The following is a 21,037-nucleotide window of genomic DNA, read 5'->3' on the forward strand; positions in this document are numbered from 1 at the left end:
CAAAATCCCCTTCTTTAAAAAAAAAAAAAAAAAGCATCAGAGTTACAGTAACTGCAGGTTTATAGACTGCTGCTTAATAATGTGGGTAAAAAAGTGCAAGTCAGTCCAATGTACTGTAAAAAAAAAAAAAAAAAAAAAAAGAGTATTTCTGCAGACACTTTGTGAATAAGGAAGTAAAGATCTGATGGTGGACATTCTGACAGTATACTCCTAATTTTGAAGTAAATAGAATCAGCTAAACAGTAGAAGAAACATCTTCTCTCTTTTTTTGCAACAGTGAAGTGAACTGTTTGGTTGTAGTATAATAAGTAATCAAAACTGCAAGCAATGATATGTGGGCCCTCGCACACTGCACGTTGGGGATCCAGCAGGTCAGGGCTCCAGCGGGTCGGGGCTCCCCGACTTGCAGCACTTGCAGAAATGTAATTACATACATTTCTGTCACGGCGAAACATCAAACTTAGCCGCATCACCCTGCCCATACTATATATTATATACTCTATACTATATACTATGTACTATATACTCTATACGAGGTGTCTTCAACATTTTTCAGGCCAATGACCCCAAACTGATAGAGAGATGGAGCAAGGACCCCCTGTTGAAGACCTTTGCTCTATACTCTATACAAAAAGGAATTTTGTGTCAATTTTTGGACAAAAGTATGACTTTTTTTTTTTTTAAATTATCATATTTTGGACAACATACTTTGGATGACTTTATCACTTTTTGGAGTATGACCTTTTTCTGAACTGACATGCATGCCCCTCGTTGCCTCAAGTTACTTCTCACTGTGAGGCAACTGCTCTAAGTGACAAAAAAAAGAAGTATCTTTTTGTTTGAGTTTTGTATTGTTGTTGACCTTTGGTTTGGTAGTATTGGCAGTATTTGTTCTGCACATATAAACCCATACCTGTGTGGCTTATCCTTAGAGGGACTCGCCCTCTGTGAACCATGTGGCTTACCCTTAGAGGGATTTGCTCTCCTTGAACCGTGTGGCTTATTAAGGGGACTTGCCCTCCGTAAACCATGAACCATGTGTGATACCTGAGCGGGACCCGAACCCGTGTCTTCATGAGGTCGTTTCCAGCTGGGGGTCGGCATTGTAGACTGCTGGATTATCTTCGGCGCTGGATAACGAGTCGTGGCAGGCGCCACGGCGACGCCCATTGACAAAGTCAAACAAACTGCTCAATATATCATCAACCACATGTTTAGGCTATTCTGACCCGACTTTAGGTTCATGTGATCAACCAGCTCGAAGGAGCATTTGAAAGTATGAAAAGTGTCATTTCCAGTTGCCGCCAGGGGGCGCTATGACAATGACTGAATATTACCATACAGATGTGTTCAGGGCGAGACTGTTATCAGGGATGTAACGTTTGAGGAAGATCGGAATATGTACATAAAAGTTACAGCAACTTGTAGTTTCATGGCGAGACGCTCAAAATGGCCGCCACGCTACGGGCACACCCATCGATGAAAACGAATTCTTTTGATAACTTTTAATCCCAAACATGTTAAGAGTTACTGACTCAATTTCAAGTCGGTCCAACAAAATGTCTAGGAGGAGTTTGTTAAAGTACAACATGTGTGAATCGCCAAAAATGGCGACTAAATTCATGCTGTTGAGTTGACGTAATGATGCAATGTAACTTTTTTGTACGTCCAGGTGTGATACACCTGTCCACCGGATTTCATGCACGTAGGTAAATGTAGCTACCGGGGCATCTGTTTAGGGGGCGCTAGCAAGCCATGTGGCCACACCCACTCTCGACTCTACTAGAATATGAAATTTTTCACCGGGAGAGACGGGTATATCAACTTTCATAAGTTTTTGAATATAATAAAGCCTCCAAAAAGGCAATTCATTTATGTGAAGAATAAAGAACGAGAAAAATAATTCCTTGGATAACAATAGGGCATTCGCACCTTCGGTGCTCGGGCCCTAATAAAAATGACATTCACTGTATGTGAAATATATGGCTGAAAATTATATCTTTAAATAGAAAGGAAATTTAAATTCATGCCCATTGCTTTACTGCAGAGCTGTGGTCTACAACACTAATTTGCTTGTGTGGTACTATCTCTAAAATTTGAAGAGTTTAACAATTCCCCTCCAGCAGTAAGGTGATATGGGTCAACAAAATGTTTTGTGTATGATTTAGTGGCACCTAGTAGTGAGGTTGCAACCAACTGAACATCCCTGCCCTCAGCCTCCCGTTTTAGGAGTATAAGAGAATCTACAGTGGCCACAAAAATCTGAAACATGATGCACTCCTTGGAGAAAGACCTGCTCCCTGTGTAGATATGAAGGGCTCATTCTAAGGTAACGAAAACAACAGTTCTTACTTTCTGGGGATTATAGTTGAATGAAAACACAAGTATCAATGTTAAATTCTATTTCAGCCAAAATATCCTCCTAAATCCTACACACTGGAACTTTGTGTTTGTGGTGACTGTGACAACAATTCCTTCCTAGACAGTGCCCTGGGGTTAAACAAAGTTGGGTTTTGAAGGTCACAATGAATATGTTTGTATTGAATTGCCAGAGGTTTGTCCAATTATTTTGCAAGCTGGCCAAAAAGCTACAAGTACCCTGAGAAAGTTTTTATGCCTCTATGCCCCTTGGGCATAATATCTTGGTTTATCTGTCCTATTTTTGTGACAGTGATGTCTCAGGAACCCTTGAAGGATTTTTTTTTTTTCCAATATCATTGTACATTTGTGTAACATAGGTATACATATGTCATTTTGTTACTTCGTAAGTCCCTCTTTCAAATTGTATTTAATTAGGTGTTTTTCACAAATTGTATTTTTGTTAGTTTCGAAGTTGGCGCTGTTAATAATACTGTAATATTGAGGTCCATCAGCACTATCTCTTTACTCTCATCTGTTAGTTTGGAGGTGAAGCACTGCACACATTTTCCAAACAAAATGTTTTTGTCTGTAATTAGAGCCTATAAGACATTTTGTATTAAATTAAAAAACAAATTAGTTTTTTTAATCACTTTTGTTGCAAAGTTAGAATGACTAATGGAAAATAATCTTTCATGACATGCAACAAATTTCATTATTTGTTTACCTGAAACTTGCTTTTTGTCCCCGCAGTTGCACAATTGACCTTTCTCTCTGACCGACCGTAAACTTGACTGGGGCTTTCCATCATTTCATCAAAACAGAATATGGCATCAGTAGAGTCCCCACTGTTAAGGTATTGTGTGATCTGTGAAGACCTACTCAAAACTCTGCACGGACTGGTCAAAGATTAAGGTTATTGTGAAGCTCCCAAGACGAATCCATGTGGTGATTATGACAAAACTGGACACGCATGTCTAATGGAATAAAAATGATGACGTGATGGTGTTTCATATTAAAAAGGTGAAAGTTCTACTTTAGAGCAGCATCATAATATTCGGACTATTGTGACCCCTCAAGTAATAATCAAAATGTTGATCCCAGTGTGAGCACCAGAGCTCATCACAGTGTCCAAAACTACATGCCTTGCAGCTAGAAAACCAATCGCCACACTCTGCTTTGACAAAGTTCCAGCAAACCAAAGAGGGAATTAAACAACCCGAAGCATGATTGATGGCGCTTATACTAAAGTTACCGGACCAAACTTACAAGTTAGATACTCCGCAACCGTATCTGAAAGTGAACTACTAACACTGCAATTCTTGGTCTCTACTTAAACCATATATATGTATATTATGAATAAACATTCATCCAAGTTAATCAGATACTATAAAGATAAGCACCAAGGTTTTTTTTATATATTTTTATTTCTAGCCATATTATTTGTAAAACTGCTAACCCACAAATGAACCAAAACAGATGCAAGGGTAAATTAAAACTTATCTTGTTTTAAATTAAAAAAAAAAAAAAAAAAATCGGAAATCACCATTGTTGTATAGAAATTTAAAAAGGTAAAGTTGTATAGTTAAAATGACCAATGAAAACAGATCTTTCATGACATGCAACAAAAAATATTTTTGTTTCCATGAAATTTACCTTTGTGTCCTGGGCTTTTTCAGGGCCTGCATTTGCACAACTGGGCAATGACCCCTAGTATGCTTGCCTAATATTCAATATATTTCGCCATCCTTATCAAAGGGCTTTTCCATCATTTAGAAATCCTACTACCAGGCTTGTTTCAGAACAGAATATAAGATCAGTTGAGTCCCCACTGTTAAGATATAAGGTGATCAACTTGCTCGAAACTGCATCAACTGCAAAGTAAGTTTAAATTTTAATTTGGTATTCGAAGCATAGGAATATAATAAGTACAATTGCATGCTTTTGTTTTTGAATGTTTAAATGTGACGACCAAACTGTATTTTTGCTTCCATGTTTTCCTTTTAGACATCCATAACTATGAAGATGCTCTTGGCAGGCCTTGTTCTGATTCTAATCGTGGAAACCAATGCCCAGTGGTACAAGTTTCCTGTTGAAGCTGCTCAAGGTTAGAAGCAAGACTTTTTGCCACACATCCAGGATGATGATAATGGCATGTTTGGTCTTTCTGAATACTTTCATTTTTAATTAAACACTCTCTGTTGTTCTTCTGATCAGGAGCTTATGATATGGGGCGAGCCTACCTGGACATGAGGGAAGCCAACTGGAAAAACTCTGACAAATACTTTCATGCCAGAGGAAACTCTGAAGCTGCGAGTAGAGGAGCAGGAGGCAGATGGGCTGCTGAGGTTATCAGGTGACGAGTAAATATTAATATATTCGCACTATCGGTTGAACTAATTATGTATTTATTTTTTTATTACGTCCCTCTCACCTTTATGATTTATGACCTTGGGCCTTTTACAGCAATTTCTAAGTAGGGTTTTGAGAAGTACCCGTTTTGCCGTCTGCTCAGGCTTCGAGTCACAGTCTTTTTTCCATTACAGTGATGGCAGAGAGTGGGTACAGCAAAAAATGGGTCACGGTGCTGGGGACTCTGAAGCTGACCAGGCAGCTAATCGTCACGGACGAGGCGGAGGAGATCTCAGCATTTACAGGCCACAAGATCTTCCTGAAAAATATTGAGGCTGTCCTGCCTCTTAACCACCAGCAACCCCCTTGAATAAAAAGAGAATCTGTGTGCTCATATGAATAGCCTGATTTAACACTTTTTTGTATTTTCCCACATCAGAAACTACGTGTAAACCATATTAAACTTTACAAAACTTAAACTCCCTGATTATAACACATCTGATCTAACAAGTTAAATCTTTGAAAAGGAGATAAAAATAGAGATGCCACTAAAGTGCAAGAGCCGTATACATTCATTAACAACAGTACTAAAAAGTCCCATATCGGTTTCATTCCAAATAGTCTAATATAACTTACAATACCAGTTCTTCACATTATTTCAACTCCCAGACAAGAAAAGTTGCAGAGGATTTGTTTTCAAAAGATATTTTAAACTATTTTAGTTATTTATTTGACTGTTTTTAATTCATCTTAATGCTTTCTTAAAAAAAAAAAATTGTGTATTGCTTTTATATTTTTTCGAAAGCAATAGAGAGAGAGAAAGAAAGAAAGAAAGAAAGAAAGAAAGAAAGAAAGAAAGAAAGAAAGAAAGAAAGAAACTCACCTTACCTTACAAACACAATGCAGCAGTCATGATTAAATTAATAGGCCTATTTATTTTCTCTGTCTCCTTAGCATAATTGGCTTAAATAATAGATATCACGTTAAAAAGTGTTGGTGAAATAATGTGGCTTATACAAAAAGACAAGTCTAAATAATAGTCCATCTGTAATAGCACTTTTGGTGGTCGATTCAGGTGCAATGTTACACCATGGCCACTCGATGGCGGTGCTGGCCTCGGCCTGAAATCTGGTGGTGAAGCGCTTTAGGTTAGGTTAGGTAGTTACTTTATTAATCCCCGTGGGGATTTTTTTTTTTTTTTTTTTAATTTTTTTTTTAGACAGAATCATCCTTATTGTGTGATTCAAGTGTAGTTGAATTAACACAAAAACAAAAGCAAATTTTTGTCTCATGGGTGATACAATAAAGCTCAAGGCAGAGCCATTGTGATCTCGTGTGGTTGATTGTAACACAAAGAAAATGACTGATGAGTAAAACAAAACCAAAAATGAACACGTCATTCCAGAAACAGAAGAAGAAATAAACTGTGAAAATTGTCTTCTTATGGAAAGACACATTGTATACAATATATACAATGTATATATATATATATATCTGCTGTATTGGGGGCAACTGAGAAATGTAAGATGGATATCTAATAACCTGCTGCATAGATGTCACCAATGTCAGCGTATCTATAGGCTGGATGATGGTGAAAGTAGTCCCACCTTAACAGTTGTGCAGCAGTAAAGAAAATGTTCTTCAATTTTAGTCTTTTCATACCAACACAGTCCTTAGAAAGCGCATGTGTGTTGGAGCATAAGGTGGACTGCAAATAAAAATACTGGAGGCTAAAAGGGTGGCAGGAGGTGAGGTGGCAGTCAAGGTTGCCATCTCGTAGATGTAAATAATTATTGTAATCATTTATCAAGGTGTGAATTGTTTTCTCAATCGATTAGCTGTTTTGTTTTCTTAAATGTCAGAAAATAGCAAGTAAATCATTAAGTATTACATTCTGAATTTCTCCAGCAAAAAAAAAAAATGTACTAGGAGATATGGTGTAATCAGGCAGCTGGGAATTGGAAAAGTTCCCATTCGATAACCTCCGAATTCCCAGTCGAGAACGTTCACATGACAACAACAAAGAGTCAACATGGATGGCAGCCCCCAAGAAATCAGCTGCCTATATGCAGAAAAGTGACAAACAACCATGTCATCACCCATGCAGACCATCACAGGGGCGAAATAGGATCATTAATATTTTGTACGTGTCATTCTAGCAGATAACGTTTAAAACAGACAGCAAACTAATTGCAACAAAGTAAGAGCCGTGTGGGAGGGCTGTTACCACTTATGGTTGTCTGTCAATATACCAGCAGCTTAATTAGTATTGTTTAACTGACAATATCTTGCTCTAATTAGTATGACCTAAATTAACCACGAAGTGCTCCCAGCAAAAATACTTCTTCCTTTCAACACAGGCATTGCCACGTGGAGTGAGGTCAGACCTTCTTCTCCAGCTCTCGAAAACCTCAGACTCTCCTTATGGGAAGTTCCCAGTTCGATGGGCATTCAGGTGATTTCTCCCACTCAGATTTGGGAACTCTCCCACAAACCAGTTCCTTATGAACGCACCAGTATTACTGACGTTCACAACGTAAAGCCATTCATTCAATGGTACAACCATTTCAATTATCTGAGTAACAGCACACGGTCACAAACCTAGGATATGGCTTGACCGTGTATTATATAAAACACTGGAAGGCTTTTAATTTGAAAACAAGATTGCATTGTCTGATTCAATATTTGATGGTAGTGTAAATTCAACAAGAATTAGACATTTTTGGTATCCATAATTCTCATACTTACAGTATTTTGGAGTTAAACTGAATTGTATCCGGAGGAAGTTCTCCGTGTGTCCGTTTAGAGCCAGGCCGACATTACTGTAAGGCTAATGTGATTTTACTTCGACGAGCCGCCGACAGAGAAAAGCAGGTCCGGACAGACCGGTAACAGGTGAGCGTAACGTAGTGCATCATGGGTAATGTAGTTTATTTATGAATCGCCCAGATGACCTTAAATGAGGAGGGAAGAAAAGACGGCAGGCTACTATGTGAGAAATTAAGAGTTCAAAAATCGCTGTTTGGAAGTGCCAGCCCTTTGAAGACCGGTCATAATGTACAATGACGTTATTTTATTTTATTTTTTTTTTTTTTTCAGTTTTTGTTTATGCAGCGGACAGCGGGCTCTGTTGTTGCTGTAAAACGCCTTGCAGCTGAACAGGTTGGGTTGGTTGTTGAATCCCCCGGATGTCTGTTCCCAGTCGTTACTGTGGTAACGAATGACTCCTTGTCCAAGTAACGGTCGGGCTCGCGCTGCTCGGGTGGGGTAGCTCGCTCCGTGCATTCACCGGCCAGACGACTGCAGTGGGCTCGTCTTGTGTTATACTCGTTCCGGGGCGCCGTCGTCAGGCGCTTGTGCTCCGTACGCTTTCTGTCGGCGAAACACACACTGAGTGATGCTCGACCAGCCTGCTCCATCCTTCACAGATCTGCAAGGGAGGTGACTCAATCAGCATATGCCATTCTCCAGGTAAGACATGGTATTATTGTAATTATAATACAACACAGTTAATCATCACCCCCCCATCGAACCATCGAGCTTGTGGTCGTGTTCCTCCTCCGAGGCATCCGGAGGACGGTGGACGGATGCTGCTGATCGCTCAGCCTGTGGATTTGTCCTCAGCAGCATCAGTGGTAACAACAGGGCGGTGAGCTTTGGCCGAAAGCCTTTTTTCTTTCAGAAGTCCTGTGTGTAATTCAGACCGCGTGTTTTCACGTGGACTCAGTTCAAAGGCTCGGGCTGCCTTCGGAAGTCAGATCACACCTAATGCAACAATTCTCGGTGATTCATCCACACGCAGCCCAGTCTACGCCTGAAATGATCGATTATAGTTATATAGCGAATAGGCCTTTAGTTTTTCTTGAGGTAGGGAGGTCATTGATTTTTAGCTGCCCTTAATGGTCCACATCTTTTCCAGCGTCGTTTCATTAAATGGCACCTCAGGCGTGTGCGGGCTTCTCCGAGGTCTCTTCTGTGGAAATGACTCATTCAACCATGATATGTGCTTATTTCGTTCAAAATATCACCCCACACTTGTCCAACAATTGAATGACAGAGTACTGAGTTAGCAAAAGTTAAAAAGTTGAAAACAGTGATACTTTCTGGCATTTTCACCTTAATATCCTCTGCTTGAAATCAAGTTGTCAAGATGTAAACACTGTGTGAGGTGTTTGTGTGAAGCCTGTTATTTAGTGGAGGATTTGTGTATCTCTTAGTCCCAGCCACAGGGGAGGACAGTTGCTGACAGGCGTAGTGTCTGGCTGTCCATTGTTCTGAGGGAGCAGTGGACAGGCTCACAGGGTCTGCTTTGTATCACCCAGTGTTGTGTCCTTATAGCGTCTTTCCTCATGCAGTCATGCAGAATGCATTTCAGTAGCCATCTTCCACTTGTCTGACATCCCTTTCGGCTGTCTAATGTTTACAGCGCAAGTCTTGTGTTGTTTGATTCTCTCACAGCAGCAGTAATGTTGATGCCTGCCCACTGTGCTGTCTATAGAACAATAAGCTGCATAAAGGTAACACCAATTATGTATAGGGTTTTCTATGATACAGTGCGGTTTAAAGACTAGAGAATTCAAATCAATAGTTGGCTATGTTTGCAATGATTCATTATAGTAAGTTACTGACATTAAATAGACACATTACAGACTTTTACACCTGATTATAGACAAGCTACTACAAACCCCACCCTGTCTCCAAAAAAAACCCACACAACTTATCTCAAATAACCATTTCACCAATTTGAATTTGTGTTGTTAGCCTAGTAGTGAGTAGACATCGGTGTGTGGCATATTGCATCGTTCGTAATAATATTGGTCGAATTTGAACTTGATTTAAAAAAATAAATAAATCATAAGATAATTGCAATATTCTGAGTTGGTGATTTAATGACGTCATACTTTTGTACGGCGAAACAGAATGACGTGCGTTACACGCTTTACAGCAACAACATGCTCCACGATGGAGGAGTTGGCTCTAAAAATGGGAGCGACTTCAGTAGTGTGGAAGTGCTTTGGTTACGAAAAGTCAGCTGTACAACAAACTACGCTTATGTTACTTTTTTATTAATATTTATGCTGACATACCGTATGAAGCTGTAACATGTATTGGTTGCACTTGTAGGTTCTTGAAAGTAGATCATGTAAAAAAATATTGTAGAAATACCCTGATATATTGTAATATTTTAGGGTCATATTACCCACTCCTAGTAGACGGTAACACTTTTTGTTTTGTAACATGAAGAAAGTTGATTAAAATGTTGAAATAAATGTGTAAAACTGGCAACAAAGAGGGGTGGGACAGAAAATAGATGGAGCTTGGTTGGGAGTGGACAACAGACAGATAGAAAAGAACAATGGCTGTGGTGCAGCTCAGGAAGATGACCGGGACTATAGAGGATGAGAGCAGATAGAGGAGAGTGATGCACGGCTATTAGACAAAGTGAAGGGCTCCTGGAGAGCCATGACAGAAACCCAGAAGGATGCACATATCTTGTTGACTTGTCAACGGGGGAAGGCCAAAATAGGGCAGCAGCCTCCAGGACCTGCTGCACAAATAATGAAAAATAATAACTGTTTGTAAATCAGCAATTAAATCTTTACCCTATCAATTACTAGGTTCCAACAATAACATGTTTGTAACAGAAATGAGTGTCCCTGAGCTTTGTGGATGCAAGTGGCACAGGGAAATCTGTTATCCATTATATAATATCATGTGAAATATCTTCTTAAAAGCTTTGCTCTGTAAGCTATGGATTTCACATGCGAAACATTTTGTACTCTCTTCATAACATTTGTGTGGGTGGAGGTACAGTAATAGATGGAAATATTTCCTGATTTAAAAAAAACAACCCTATAGGTATGGCTACGAGGTGAGTGTTGATTTTTCACATTTCATGAAACTGTTATGAAGTCAAAAAGGCAATTGAAACCATGAAATGAAGGGCCTTCCTGTAGGATGAGTGGTGCTGCAGTGTTGTTACAGACAACTGTATTGCTGTTTAAAACCTTTGTCTGAGCAATTAGAGCGAGCAGATTTCCATCCAACACAGGGTTTAGCATGAAGAGGAAAAGCCACGAACCCCGCTGATGCTGTGTGTTAACTAGAAAACACAGCAGTGCTGAGGAATTACAGATGAGGGATAGATATGACTTTACACTTCAGAGATAGTTGTTGCTTATTCCTCTGAAAATGAATTAATGTGGCTATAACTTTTGCCAGTTACCGAGTAAATTACACTAAAAACAAAGGAACTGAACGCTCTGATAGAAAAAGATGGCATGACTTGCAGACTATGCTGTTTTGATTTTGGACAGATTGTTTTTTTTCTTTAAGAGGACAGTGTTGATTGTTTCATCACTATTTTTAACAGTGTTACAAACATGGTCAGTTGTCTTGGTTAAGAGGAAATCCAAGCAAAGAGACTTACATTGATGTTCCCTTCCTTGGGCGTGTTACAATTTTTTATTTGAAATGTTGTATTCATTTTGGTTTTGGTATATGAATGTAGGCACCCTACATTGGGGATCCCTCCTATTAAGATCACTGTTGCTGCTGCTGTCATATTCTTTCACTTGTATGAGTTATTTCATTATTCAGCATCTCAGGGGCATTTATCTCTGGATGACATCATCGCTACAGTCAGTCTCTCTGTTGCTCAGCATTACAAACACTTAGCTGTACAGTATAGGGATCTGAGATGTGATTTTAAATGAGTAGGTAAGAGTCTGACTCATTTTTTTTTTTTGTACAGCTTATTCTTAAACAAAACCCTGGAGTCTTGTTTTCCAGAACCTGACTGCAGATCATTTTATCTTTGTTGACTGAGGTCTGAATCCTGATGCAGGTAAAACATATGTTCAAATATCCTAAATATTACATTTAAAGGATTTTGCACTCTTGGGAGAGGTATGTGCTTAAGTTTAATTTTGCAGTGAACCATATCAAGCTTAAATTAGATTAAAACAGAGGCAAAAAACCTTGTTGCAAGAACACATTTAGAGCTGACAGAAGCACCTCTACAAATTAAACAAATGCTGAACCTTTCTGTGCCTACTGGTTGTGTTTCCTAAGGTTATTTATAATAGCGCTGTAACCTAATAGGTGTACAGATGATGTACCTCTGATCATCGTTTTCCATTGCGCAGCTCCGCTGGCTCTCCTCTTGGCACAGTAAGGACTTTAATCTTCTGCCTTTCATTTTACCAGCATATATATTTTTTTTTAATACTTTTTCTGTAGAGTTTATCGACTAATCACAATTCTGTGTTCATCTCAAGGGGAAATAGTTTTCTGGTTCACTTGTGGGCTTAATTACAGCATCAAGACTTAGTTAGGGTTGCAAGAACTGACTCACCATCCCGCATCAGATGATGATACTGCTCCTTAGATATCCACGTGACATATTGAGTTTGACAATCATCTACAAATTTTGTTATTTTTTTATTCAAATTTGTATCCAGTGATCGTGGCATAATCTATGGAGGGCACACTTGATAGACTCATATTTTTGAAGCTTTAGCAATCTGACATAGATGTTGCTTTTTAAAGTTGTCTCTCAAGTGTCTCTTACGTAAGATCTGATCAAGGATCTAATTCTCCATGCGGTAACCATACAAAATGCAAGTCTGTAAAAGTTTACAGATGCCTGTCTCTAAATAAAGCATGAATATCCTGAAGGAGTTAGGTCAGCCCTTGTTGGCCAGCTCTTGACTTTGTTCTATTATCCCACACATGAATATAACAACCATATCAGTGTTACTCGGGTTGTTGTGACAGCGCTGTCTCATTTGATTCTGTTTTTTCCTTGAAAGTGTGATCTATGTTTATGCCTCTGTCATGTTTTTTTTGTTTTTAAAATTGCACTGGACTTCTTTGATTTTGACAAAGCTATCTTTCAGCCACTGGTAACGATATTCTGAAGTGACTTTACCAATCCTAGAGAGGCCAAGCATTATTCTCAATAAAGTGTTGACTTTCGGCTCTGGGATGTGACTTGGTATTGTTGCTCTCTACTAGCAGGTAAAGAAACATGCAGAAATCCAGGTCACACTCTGTGGATCAGTCAGGGGTGGTTAAGGGCGCTCTGTTTGGATTTTTGGTATCATTGTTCGTGACAGTTCTTAAAATATGAGCCAGTCTTTGAATGGTTGCGTGATGGTTGTTTTTTTTCTCTTTGAGTGGGCAAGAACCTCAGGAGCTCCATGATGCTTCAGCTGGTGTATGCATAGCGTGCAAACTTTCACATCCTTTCGAATCAAAGACAAAGGAAAAGAGAGAGAAAATCACTTCTGTACTAATGATAAAGCTGCGAGCTGCAACATGCATCAGCTGCCTTCACTTTGACATATTGTCTTTGTTTCTTGTCAGTGACAGCGTTCCGTCCTGCTCCTGTGGTCCTGCTGTAAAATCCATTATGGTCGGAAAAGTCTGTCTCCAGAATGCATGAAACTTGTCTTTACTCCCTTGACATTCTTCAACGCATCAGTGACCCAGGCCTTCAAGTAATCAATTTCAAAGCAGAGACTAGTTGAGGCATGAAGACGTTTGCAAGAAATATTGCAGGCCACCAGAATGTGTTGGTTTCACTTTTCTTGTCGTTCAAAATGACTCTGGGCCCATTGTTTCTAGTCTAAGGTCTTCAAAGCAGACAGGTGGTGTACTAGATCTCTTTTATTGTCCCCCTATTAAACAAACATGATATTATCTTCACTGATGTTTGAAAGACCTTTTCTCTTATAGTTATTTTGATGATGTTAGATCAAATATGTTTTTAAGTAATCCTTAACAGCTGACTTTAGGTCAGAAACATTTAAGCATGTTATTTGAAGTTGGATGTATTTCCATGCTTAAATGTTGCATTATATAATAATTTGAGTATTTTTTCTGATGACATTATAACACAACACAAACAACAAAAATTTAAGTCAGCCACGGCTTCTATGGCCAATTCTGATTCACAGCTAAAATAATAATAAAAATCTTTAATATTAAGATTTGTTACTTTTTTATTTGTATGAAATTTGTCAATGTCTCTCAAAAAGTTGATAGATTTGGAAACACTTCTTTATTTAAGGTACATGTTAGCATAAAACTCATTCTAAAGCAACCACCATTACATCCTGTTTGAGAGCCAGAAAAAATGATTAAACTCAAAGGACCTGATTTACTAAAGGTTTGTGTGTGTAAAATCACGTGCAAACTTCACACCACCCGCAAGAAATTTCCAAGCAGATCTACTAAGGACGTGCAGCGAGGATTGCGTCTTTCAAAGGTGCAATTTAACACACGTCCATTTTGCTGTTTTCCTGCATGCATGTAATATTGGGCGTTTCTGCTTTAAGGTGCAAAATACTGAGAGGAAACATTCAAATAGAACAATTTAGCTCCCGCAACGATATTTACTGAACCTGAAAGTAGAAACAGGAGAAGTGATTGATGTGTATTTTAGTAGGACTGAAAGAAGCGTATTAATCAGACGAACATCAGGAGAGACGGCTGCTTTTATTGTGGTGAGAAGGAGACGCAGGAAACCAAAGAATACGTAGAGAATGTGGTTTTACACCCATTAAACATTTTTGAGATAATAGAGGGAAAAAATTATTCACAGGTAGCTTCATCAGGTTCACGAGCACTCACGAGACACTGAATGAAACTAATTCACCTGAACGATGTTTGTTAGAGGATGTCATCCACCGATCCTCCTGTTGTATTTGCAGACGTTTTATTACTCAGCCTTTTTTTTTCTTCGCCTTTTTGGTTTTTCCACAGTATTTACCTTGTTGATAATCTCCTATAAAGTGTTTTGTTCTTGGTATATTTATATTTCTTAATTTCAATGGGATCAGATTTCCTTTTCCTTTTGCGGTCACTCTGTTTTTTCATGGCTGGAATCACTTTAACACACAAACACCTCATTTAAATACAGCAATTTGCACCTGATTTCAATGACGCAATTTCTCAGTAAATCACCTGCAAAACGTGTGCAAAAGAAATGTGCAAACTTTTGGAAGGAACATGCAATTTAGTACCTTTATTTGAGATCTTAGTAAATCAGGCCCAAAGTGTCCACTGATGAATCTCTGCTGGCAATAAATACAGCAACTTTTTGTAGGTCTCAACTCAGTATTGTTATCAGTTAATTAATTTCAAACAAATAATTACAAAATAACAGTGACAAAACAATGACAAAATGACAATATAGAAGAACAAAAAGATATATAGAGAGAGTCTATTTATCTATTGTTGCTTGTCTCTAAGGAAAAATAAAAGCTTTCTATTTAGTGAGAAATGTATGCATATTTCTAGTTTCATAACAAATTTGGTTCATAATTTATTTGTCATTGCGTGGAAAAACATTATATGGGAAAGTGTTGATGAGACCAGACAGAAGATTCTGAGCTGAATGAGGAGGTGTACTCCAGTCGGTTGTTTAGCATCACTAATTTGACACCAGATCACGCACCATAGTTACGCACAGCCACACAACACAACACGAGAAAGAAACCCATGAGACATAGTACATACAAAATATGGCCCAATTAATACTGTTTCAGATAAAGTCAGGCACAATGACCTTGGCAAAGCTTAAGCTGGATTTGGCTTCCTGTGACTTCTTGCTGTTCCCCAAATATTTGACACAAAATTTGATGTGTGCTCTCTGCTCAGGTTTTAGGTGCACGGAACACAACAGGAGCAGTTTCTGAACTTTTTGATTTCCCTTCATATGCTGTATGTTTTATACCGTCACTTCCTTGACACTATGGCGTCACTGTATTCACGGCAGAAAGCTAACTCTTGGGTGCACACGCCCCATTCTGTGAAAGATGATCATAATGTGTACATGAAAGAGTGAACTCTCAGACAAAAATTAGGCCGCACTATGCAGGAAATACCAACATAAAAGGTGCATTTTGTTGATGCAAAAGGCCCGACCCAGACCGGGAGACCAACAATGGAAACCCTCAGTTTAGCGCTACTGTAAACCAATGATAACACATTTCTCCTTATTGCATGTTAGTGTGGAAATGGACAGTTCCGCTTGGTACCACATGAAGAGTATGTTTCTTTATGCTGTTATCTAGTTAAATTTATGAATATTGATTTAGTGAACTATATCGTTTAAACTGCAGAATATTTCTCCCAAGTGCACTGGTGTCTTCTACAATCAATGAGATACATGCACGTCATTTTACCTCTCGATGAAAGTAGCATGTAAATGAGTTCAAATCAGTTTCACACTGTGACTAAATCAGGTCACATTGGGAGGAAAGCAAAATGGCAAAGAAAGAAAGAGAGAGTGAAAGAAACCCTTCTCCCACAGAGCTTGGTGAAAGAGAAACCCATTCATAGCTGCATTAATCATGGGTGGCACTAAAGAATGGCTCTGAGGTGGCACCCAGAGAGAGAGAGAGAGAGAGAGAGTGAGACAGAGAAAGAGAAGAATTGAAACAGCCTTATTCGTTAACTGGATCTGTCTCCGTGCCAACTGTCTGCTTTCCCTTCAGAGTTGTGTCCTCTGAGATGTAGGTCAATATATTTTAAACAGCTGTTAAATGTACCTATGGTGCAGTTGTATCAACTTGTCTCTACTCTTTTAATATCTTTTAATTCCCCTGAATGTTAGAAGGTGCCCCATTTTTTTTTATTCTTGAAGAAACGGCTACAATATGTGTCAGTTTGTGGTTTGATTATGTTGTATCAAATCATTTGATCAAATTCATCTATGAAATCCAAATTCTTTAAATTTTCCTCACTGACACGACTGAAGGGTCAGCTTGTAACCTTTTTTTTTTTCCATGAAAACTATAAATAAGCAAAGTACAAAGATATAATTGAGCAGTAGGAAATTGTAAGAATATTTCAGGGGCAACTTTTGCCCCCCCACTGTCTAAAAAAATTATTGGAACTTGTTCATATAATTAATTAATACATTTTTGCCCCTTGATCACAGTTTTTAGGGGCATGTTTTCCTTTGTTGAAGTTGTGATCTGTAATGAATTTTGTTGTCTGAGAAAGAACTACAGTTTTGACTGGCAGGTTTAATAACAATGTTCCCAGCCTTTAGTTACAATTTAATTGAATGAAAAACATCAGGTATGAAATGTTGATAAGTCACCATCTGCTCAGTTAATCTAAAGAATTGTGTTTCTTCTTTGATAACATTATAGGTCAGACTGTAGAAAGTGCATTCAAAACTATAGACAGGAGGATATTATACAACTGTATTCACAAGATAAGTATTACTCCCAGTACAAGTAAACTAAGTGTAAAATACAAGAACTCCCCTTTTAAACAGAAAAATCCAAATGAGATAAAAGTTACCATTTTGTTTTAGAGCTTACCGTATCTTCAGTAGCCCAACCATAATATTGATCGGTGACTTTCTTTTGTTGGTACATCACAACAGGATTCGAGAACATGAAACATCTAAATCATATATATATAGCTTCAAGCAGGAGTCCAGGGCACCGAGCCAGAGTGTATCCACCAAAATAGATCGCTGATAGATGCAGTGAAGACATGCCAGTACTCAATGTACAAACTGCAGGACGTGTGCCAGGTGCTGCGTGACGTGATAATGAAGAGGCACATGTTTATATGCACATACATGTACATACAGCACTACTTTCTGATAAATGAAATAGAGTTTTAAATTCAATCAGACAATCATACTTTGTCATTCAAAGTCATTTAGTTATCAGACCTACCTCCTTGGAGTTGCTCAATTATCTGTCAGGATGGACAGAGCAGACCATATTCCTCTTAGTTATGCTTTTAGCCTTGACCTTGACCATTTCCGTGGTTGCCATTTTAATGCCATTTTAATCAATTGGTTCAAAAGTACTTTGGGATTTTCCTCCATAGCTGTTTTAAAAGAACACTGCATTCATTTGCTCTAATTGCTCATTATTAGTTTTTCTTTCATAACATACTCAGCATGTCTGTTGCAAACTTGTGAGTGTGAGAGTGCATGTACATTTATGTATGTACCTCCTGTGTCAACAATTTGCAGAATTCTGTAATAGAAGTCCAGAATTTGTCATTTTATGTTAAACAGTGTTGAGATTTTTACAAACTAAAGAAGAAGGTGCAGGTATTCGATGTGCGTAGGCTGCTTTGCCACTGTTTGTTTTCAGGTTATGTGTGTGGGGGTTAGAACAAGTGAATGCGTGACCTTGATGTACCCATTTTACCTTCCCTCCTGCTGCGTCGTGAGTCGTAAAATGACTCCTCTCTCTCAGTATGCTGTCACTTATGACATCACTTAGGCTTAAGATGCATTCACCAAGCCAGCTCATTAGCTACTGCTTTTGTTTGAGGAGCAGCATGACATTAGCATTTAGATGTGCAGAGCCTCACCTGCTGCTGTCATTGTTGGAGTGTGCAGACAAATTCACATCTGGTAAATTTCTTTTCCCAGCAGTGAAAGATTGCTGCTATTCCAAAGAAGCGATGTATTCTATAAAATGCAGAGGTAAATTTATTTCCCTAATGCAGTATGGTGTTGTTATTCAAGAATGATGAATGTGAATCAGGCTGAATGTGAAATTGCTTTGGAGTGCTTTCCTCAAGGTCGTTATTTCAATAGCCATGCATGTTTGTTGATTGACAGTACCTATGATTGTTCATCATTTGTGTGATAAAGCTGAGGGAACACAACCAGATGGTTGTTTTATCTATAGTGTCAGACTTGCTCTGAGAGTAGCATGGAAAGAGGGGGGCATGCAGATAAAAAAGAAATACCAAGGAAAAAGAGAAGAAATAAGAGGGAGATCGATAGAGGTGAAACCAAACTTTTAGTTCTAACTTTTTCATAAAAAATGGGGCAGATATAGTTGCAGGTTTATTAATAGGATTTTTTTTTTTTTGCAGCATACTTGATCATCTAGGATGTTTATGCTCCATGAAATCAGCAGCACTAGTAACCGTTTCACTTTACAATAAGTTGCTTGAGTCATTGTTGATATAAAAATATTAGTTAATACTTGATGGTGGTCAATGGTGCCTAAAACCTAAACTTTACGAGTAACACGCATATATTTTGACTTGTCTCACCACAAGGATATTTGACATTTTCTTAAATTTAGCTACCAAAGATCTCCAATAATTGTCAGTAATCAGTTGTCAGTAAAAATCCCTCGTTGAATCTCGGAAGTTATTTCAGTCTGCGTTACAATGCATTTACAAAGTTTCACTTGTGTAGTTTAGTTTGAGATTAGATTACATTTGATTAATATATTAGCATACAAGTTGCTTTTGATTGAGTCCCATGCAAAGAGAGAGTAATGCAAAGAAGTATGAAAAAGGTATGAAAACACTGAATGAGCCCACCTGAATGTGACAGGACTCAGCAGGCACCTTTTTATATCTCTGGCTAAAGCTTCCTCTCTGTTCTGCAGTGTTGTTATGTAGAGCATTCATATTGCTGTTACTCACCCACCTTATTGGGGGAAGAATTATAGCATGAAGGATTCTATAACAATTCAACAGTGTCAGAAAGAAGCTTTTGAAGAAGTGCTTTCTATTTCAGGGCCTATTCTGGTTGTTGTATCTGTTGGTCTATGGATCTGAGGTCAAACATGGATGATGTTTACATCAGGATATTTCTAGGGCACCTTTAGGGGTGATTTATTTCTATGAAATGTCACAATATATATAATGAGCTTAAAGTATCTGAGGGTAAAATTTAAATGCACTAAAATACTAACTGACAGTCAAAAATGTACTTTCTAATATTTTGTATCCATTTATATTACTGGTCAATCTGTTAATCCATTAATTAATGGAAAACAAATTTATACATTAATCACATCTATAATTTAGATTATGACATCCCATGATGCATTGCAGTGTTTTTGGAATGCCATTTCAATGGAAAACAGGACTGTAGTCAACAGGTCTGGGTTTAGGTGACTGTGGGGTGCTGATTGCCTTAATGAGTGTCTTATTTCGAATGGTGCATCATGTAATTTACTCACAAATATTAAGAGTAAAAAACTAAATGCAAACATTTAATTTAAGATAAGACCGCAGTTGTCACTGATTTAATTCGGGCTGTTATCTGTTGCCCATTATGCATGCTGGTGTGCTCAGTGACAGGAAAGACGTTCAGAGTTGTAAATTGGAGAGCTTTGAGATTTCACAAATGGCTTTCAGTTTGCTGAGAGATAAGCAGCTAACCATGAATATAAAGTAAGTAGAAAATACAAATGGTGTCTCATCTTAGAAGCAGCTCTGCAGACTTCAAAGGTCAACCAAATACTTAAACCAAATGTTGCTTACATCAGCGGGAAACTGAAATTAAAGGAAAGTAGTGCTGTCTAATATTAGTCAATGTATTTAAAGAGCTATCAATACATTTCAGACTGCTCATGTTCAATCATCCAATCTTCTGTTTTATTTTGGATGTGTGGTTTACCTGTTATTTACATTTTTTAGACTGTGCATCTGTAGGCAAACACTGAACACACACTGCACTGCATTAAACTAATTGCCGAGGCACTGCATCAAGGAGTTCAATGTATGCTCTGATTTTGGTTCAGGATGCATTTTAAAGGTCAGAAGAAAGGTTCAGCACTTAAGCCATAAACTCAGAAACAGTACGTTGGTTTGGTCTTACATGCTGAAATTGGAGCTGTCTGTGCTGACCTCAACTTTGGGCAGGTCGAGGTTAGCTGAGGAATACTAATGAAAGAATTAATACAGGTGGGTTGAACTGAACAGATAATGAATTTGAAAATAACATTATGAGTTCTTGTGTCAGTGTTCATAGAACAATGTTATCATCCGCCTGTTGCGATGTTATACACAATATGAGGCAGCATATTCCTTAATAAAACATGAAGAGTATCAGTCACACATTTTATCCTGTTAACGCTGACTGCTATACCACCCAGAGTGTAAAGCTGTAGGTCAAGACACCCTAAGTGGACTGTTCGCACCCTGCAGTTTGTTAATCTGTGCTCTTCCTTGAAGCACTCTCATTTCATCCTCTGTTCCATCTGTAGGTCTGTAATTTGGAAAGGAACGCTTAGTTATGGCTGTGGGGCAGGAGGTGCAGAGAGCAACCTTGTAAAATGTTGACGGGGTGTTAAAGCCAGGGAACAGCTTATGCAAGGCTTCAGAGTGAACATGGTACTGTGAGCCTTTGCCCGTCATGAGAGAGGAGGGAGGTTGCAGATCAATAGGGATAGATTTTCTGCTGGAAATGGGCTCTGAGCTGAGACATAGGTGTGCATACAAGTGTGTTATATACTGTAGCTGTCAGCTTGCTTTTATGTGTGTTTGCTTGTGTGTGCACACATATGCATAGTATTGAGGTCCA

At 38.4% G+C, this 21,037-nt stretch overlaps 2 protein-coding genes across 6 annotated transcripts in view; both read left to right on the forward strand.

Annotated features, from left to right (window-relative positions):
• The first annotated feature begins 4,139 nt into the window (after positions 1-4,139).
• saa (serum amyloid A) lies at positions 4,140-5,112 on the forward strand. The gene is made up of 4 exons (XM_069697622.1): positions 4,140-4,239; positions 4,366-4,465; positions 4,576-4,714; positions 4,905-5,112. Exons 2-4 carry the CDS (start codon positions 4,378-4,380, stop codon positions 5,041-5,043), a joined length of 366 nt encoding a protein of 121 aa, XP_069553723.1. The 5' UTR covers positions 4,140-4,239; positions 4,366-4,377; the 3' UTR covers positions 5,044-5,112.
• A 2,745-nt stretch (positions 5,113-7,857) lies between these two features.
• Positions 7,858-21,037, forward strand: part of apba2b (amyloid beta (A4) precursor protein-binding, family A, member 2b) — a 59,531-nt gene continuing 46,351 nt past the window's right edge. Inside the window, exon 1 of one of the 5 annotated variants that reach the window (XM_069697623.1) lies at positions 7,858-8,181. The gene's annotated coding sequence lies outside the window, so the exon portion shown is untranslated. Of the gene's footprint in view, positions 8,182-8,260; positions 8,360-21,037 lie in introns of those variants that run through there. The other 4 variants (XM_069697626.1, XM_069697628.1, XM_069697629.1 and 1 more) reach the window with 4 other exon arrangements.

Source organism: Brachyistius frenatus, unplaced genomic scaffold, assembly GCF_029030835.1.
Source record: "Brachyistius frenatus isolate BFR_SWC_R1_liver_20210118 unplaced genomic scaffold, ASM2903083v1 Contig_24, whole genome shotgun sequence".
In the NCBI taxonomy this organism is placed as follows: domain Eukaryota; kingdom Metazoa; phylum Chordata; class Actinopteri; family Embiotocidae; genus Brachyistius; species Brachyistius frenatus.

Coding starts and splice junctions, on each gene's coding strand:
- saa (XM_069697622.1), top strand. CDS start 4,378: ATGAAGATGCTCTTGGCAGGCCTTGTTCTGATTCTAATCGTGGAAACC. Junction 4,466..4,575: donor TCCTGTTGAAGCTGCTCAAG/GTTAGAAGCAAG, acceptor TCTTCTGATCAG/GAGCTTATGATATGGGGCGA. Junction 4,715..4,904: donor TGGGCTGCTGAGGTTATCAG/GTGACGAGTAAA, acceptor TTTCCATTACAG/TGATGGCAGAGAGTGGGTAC.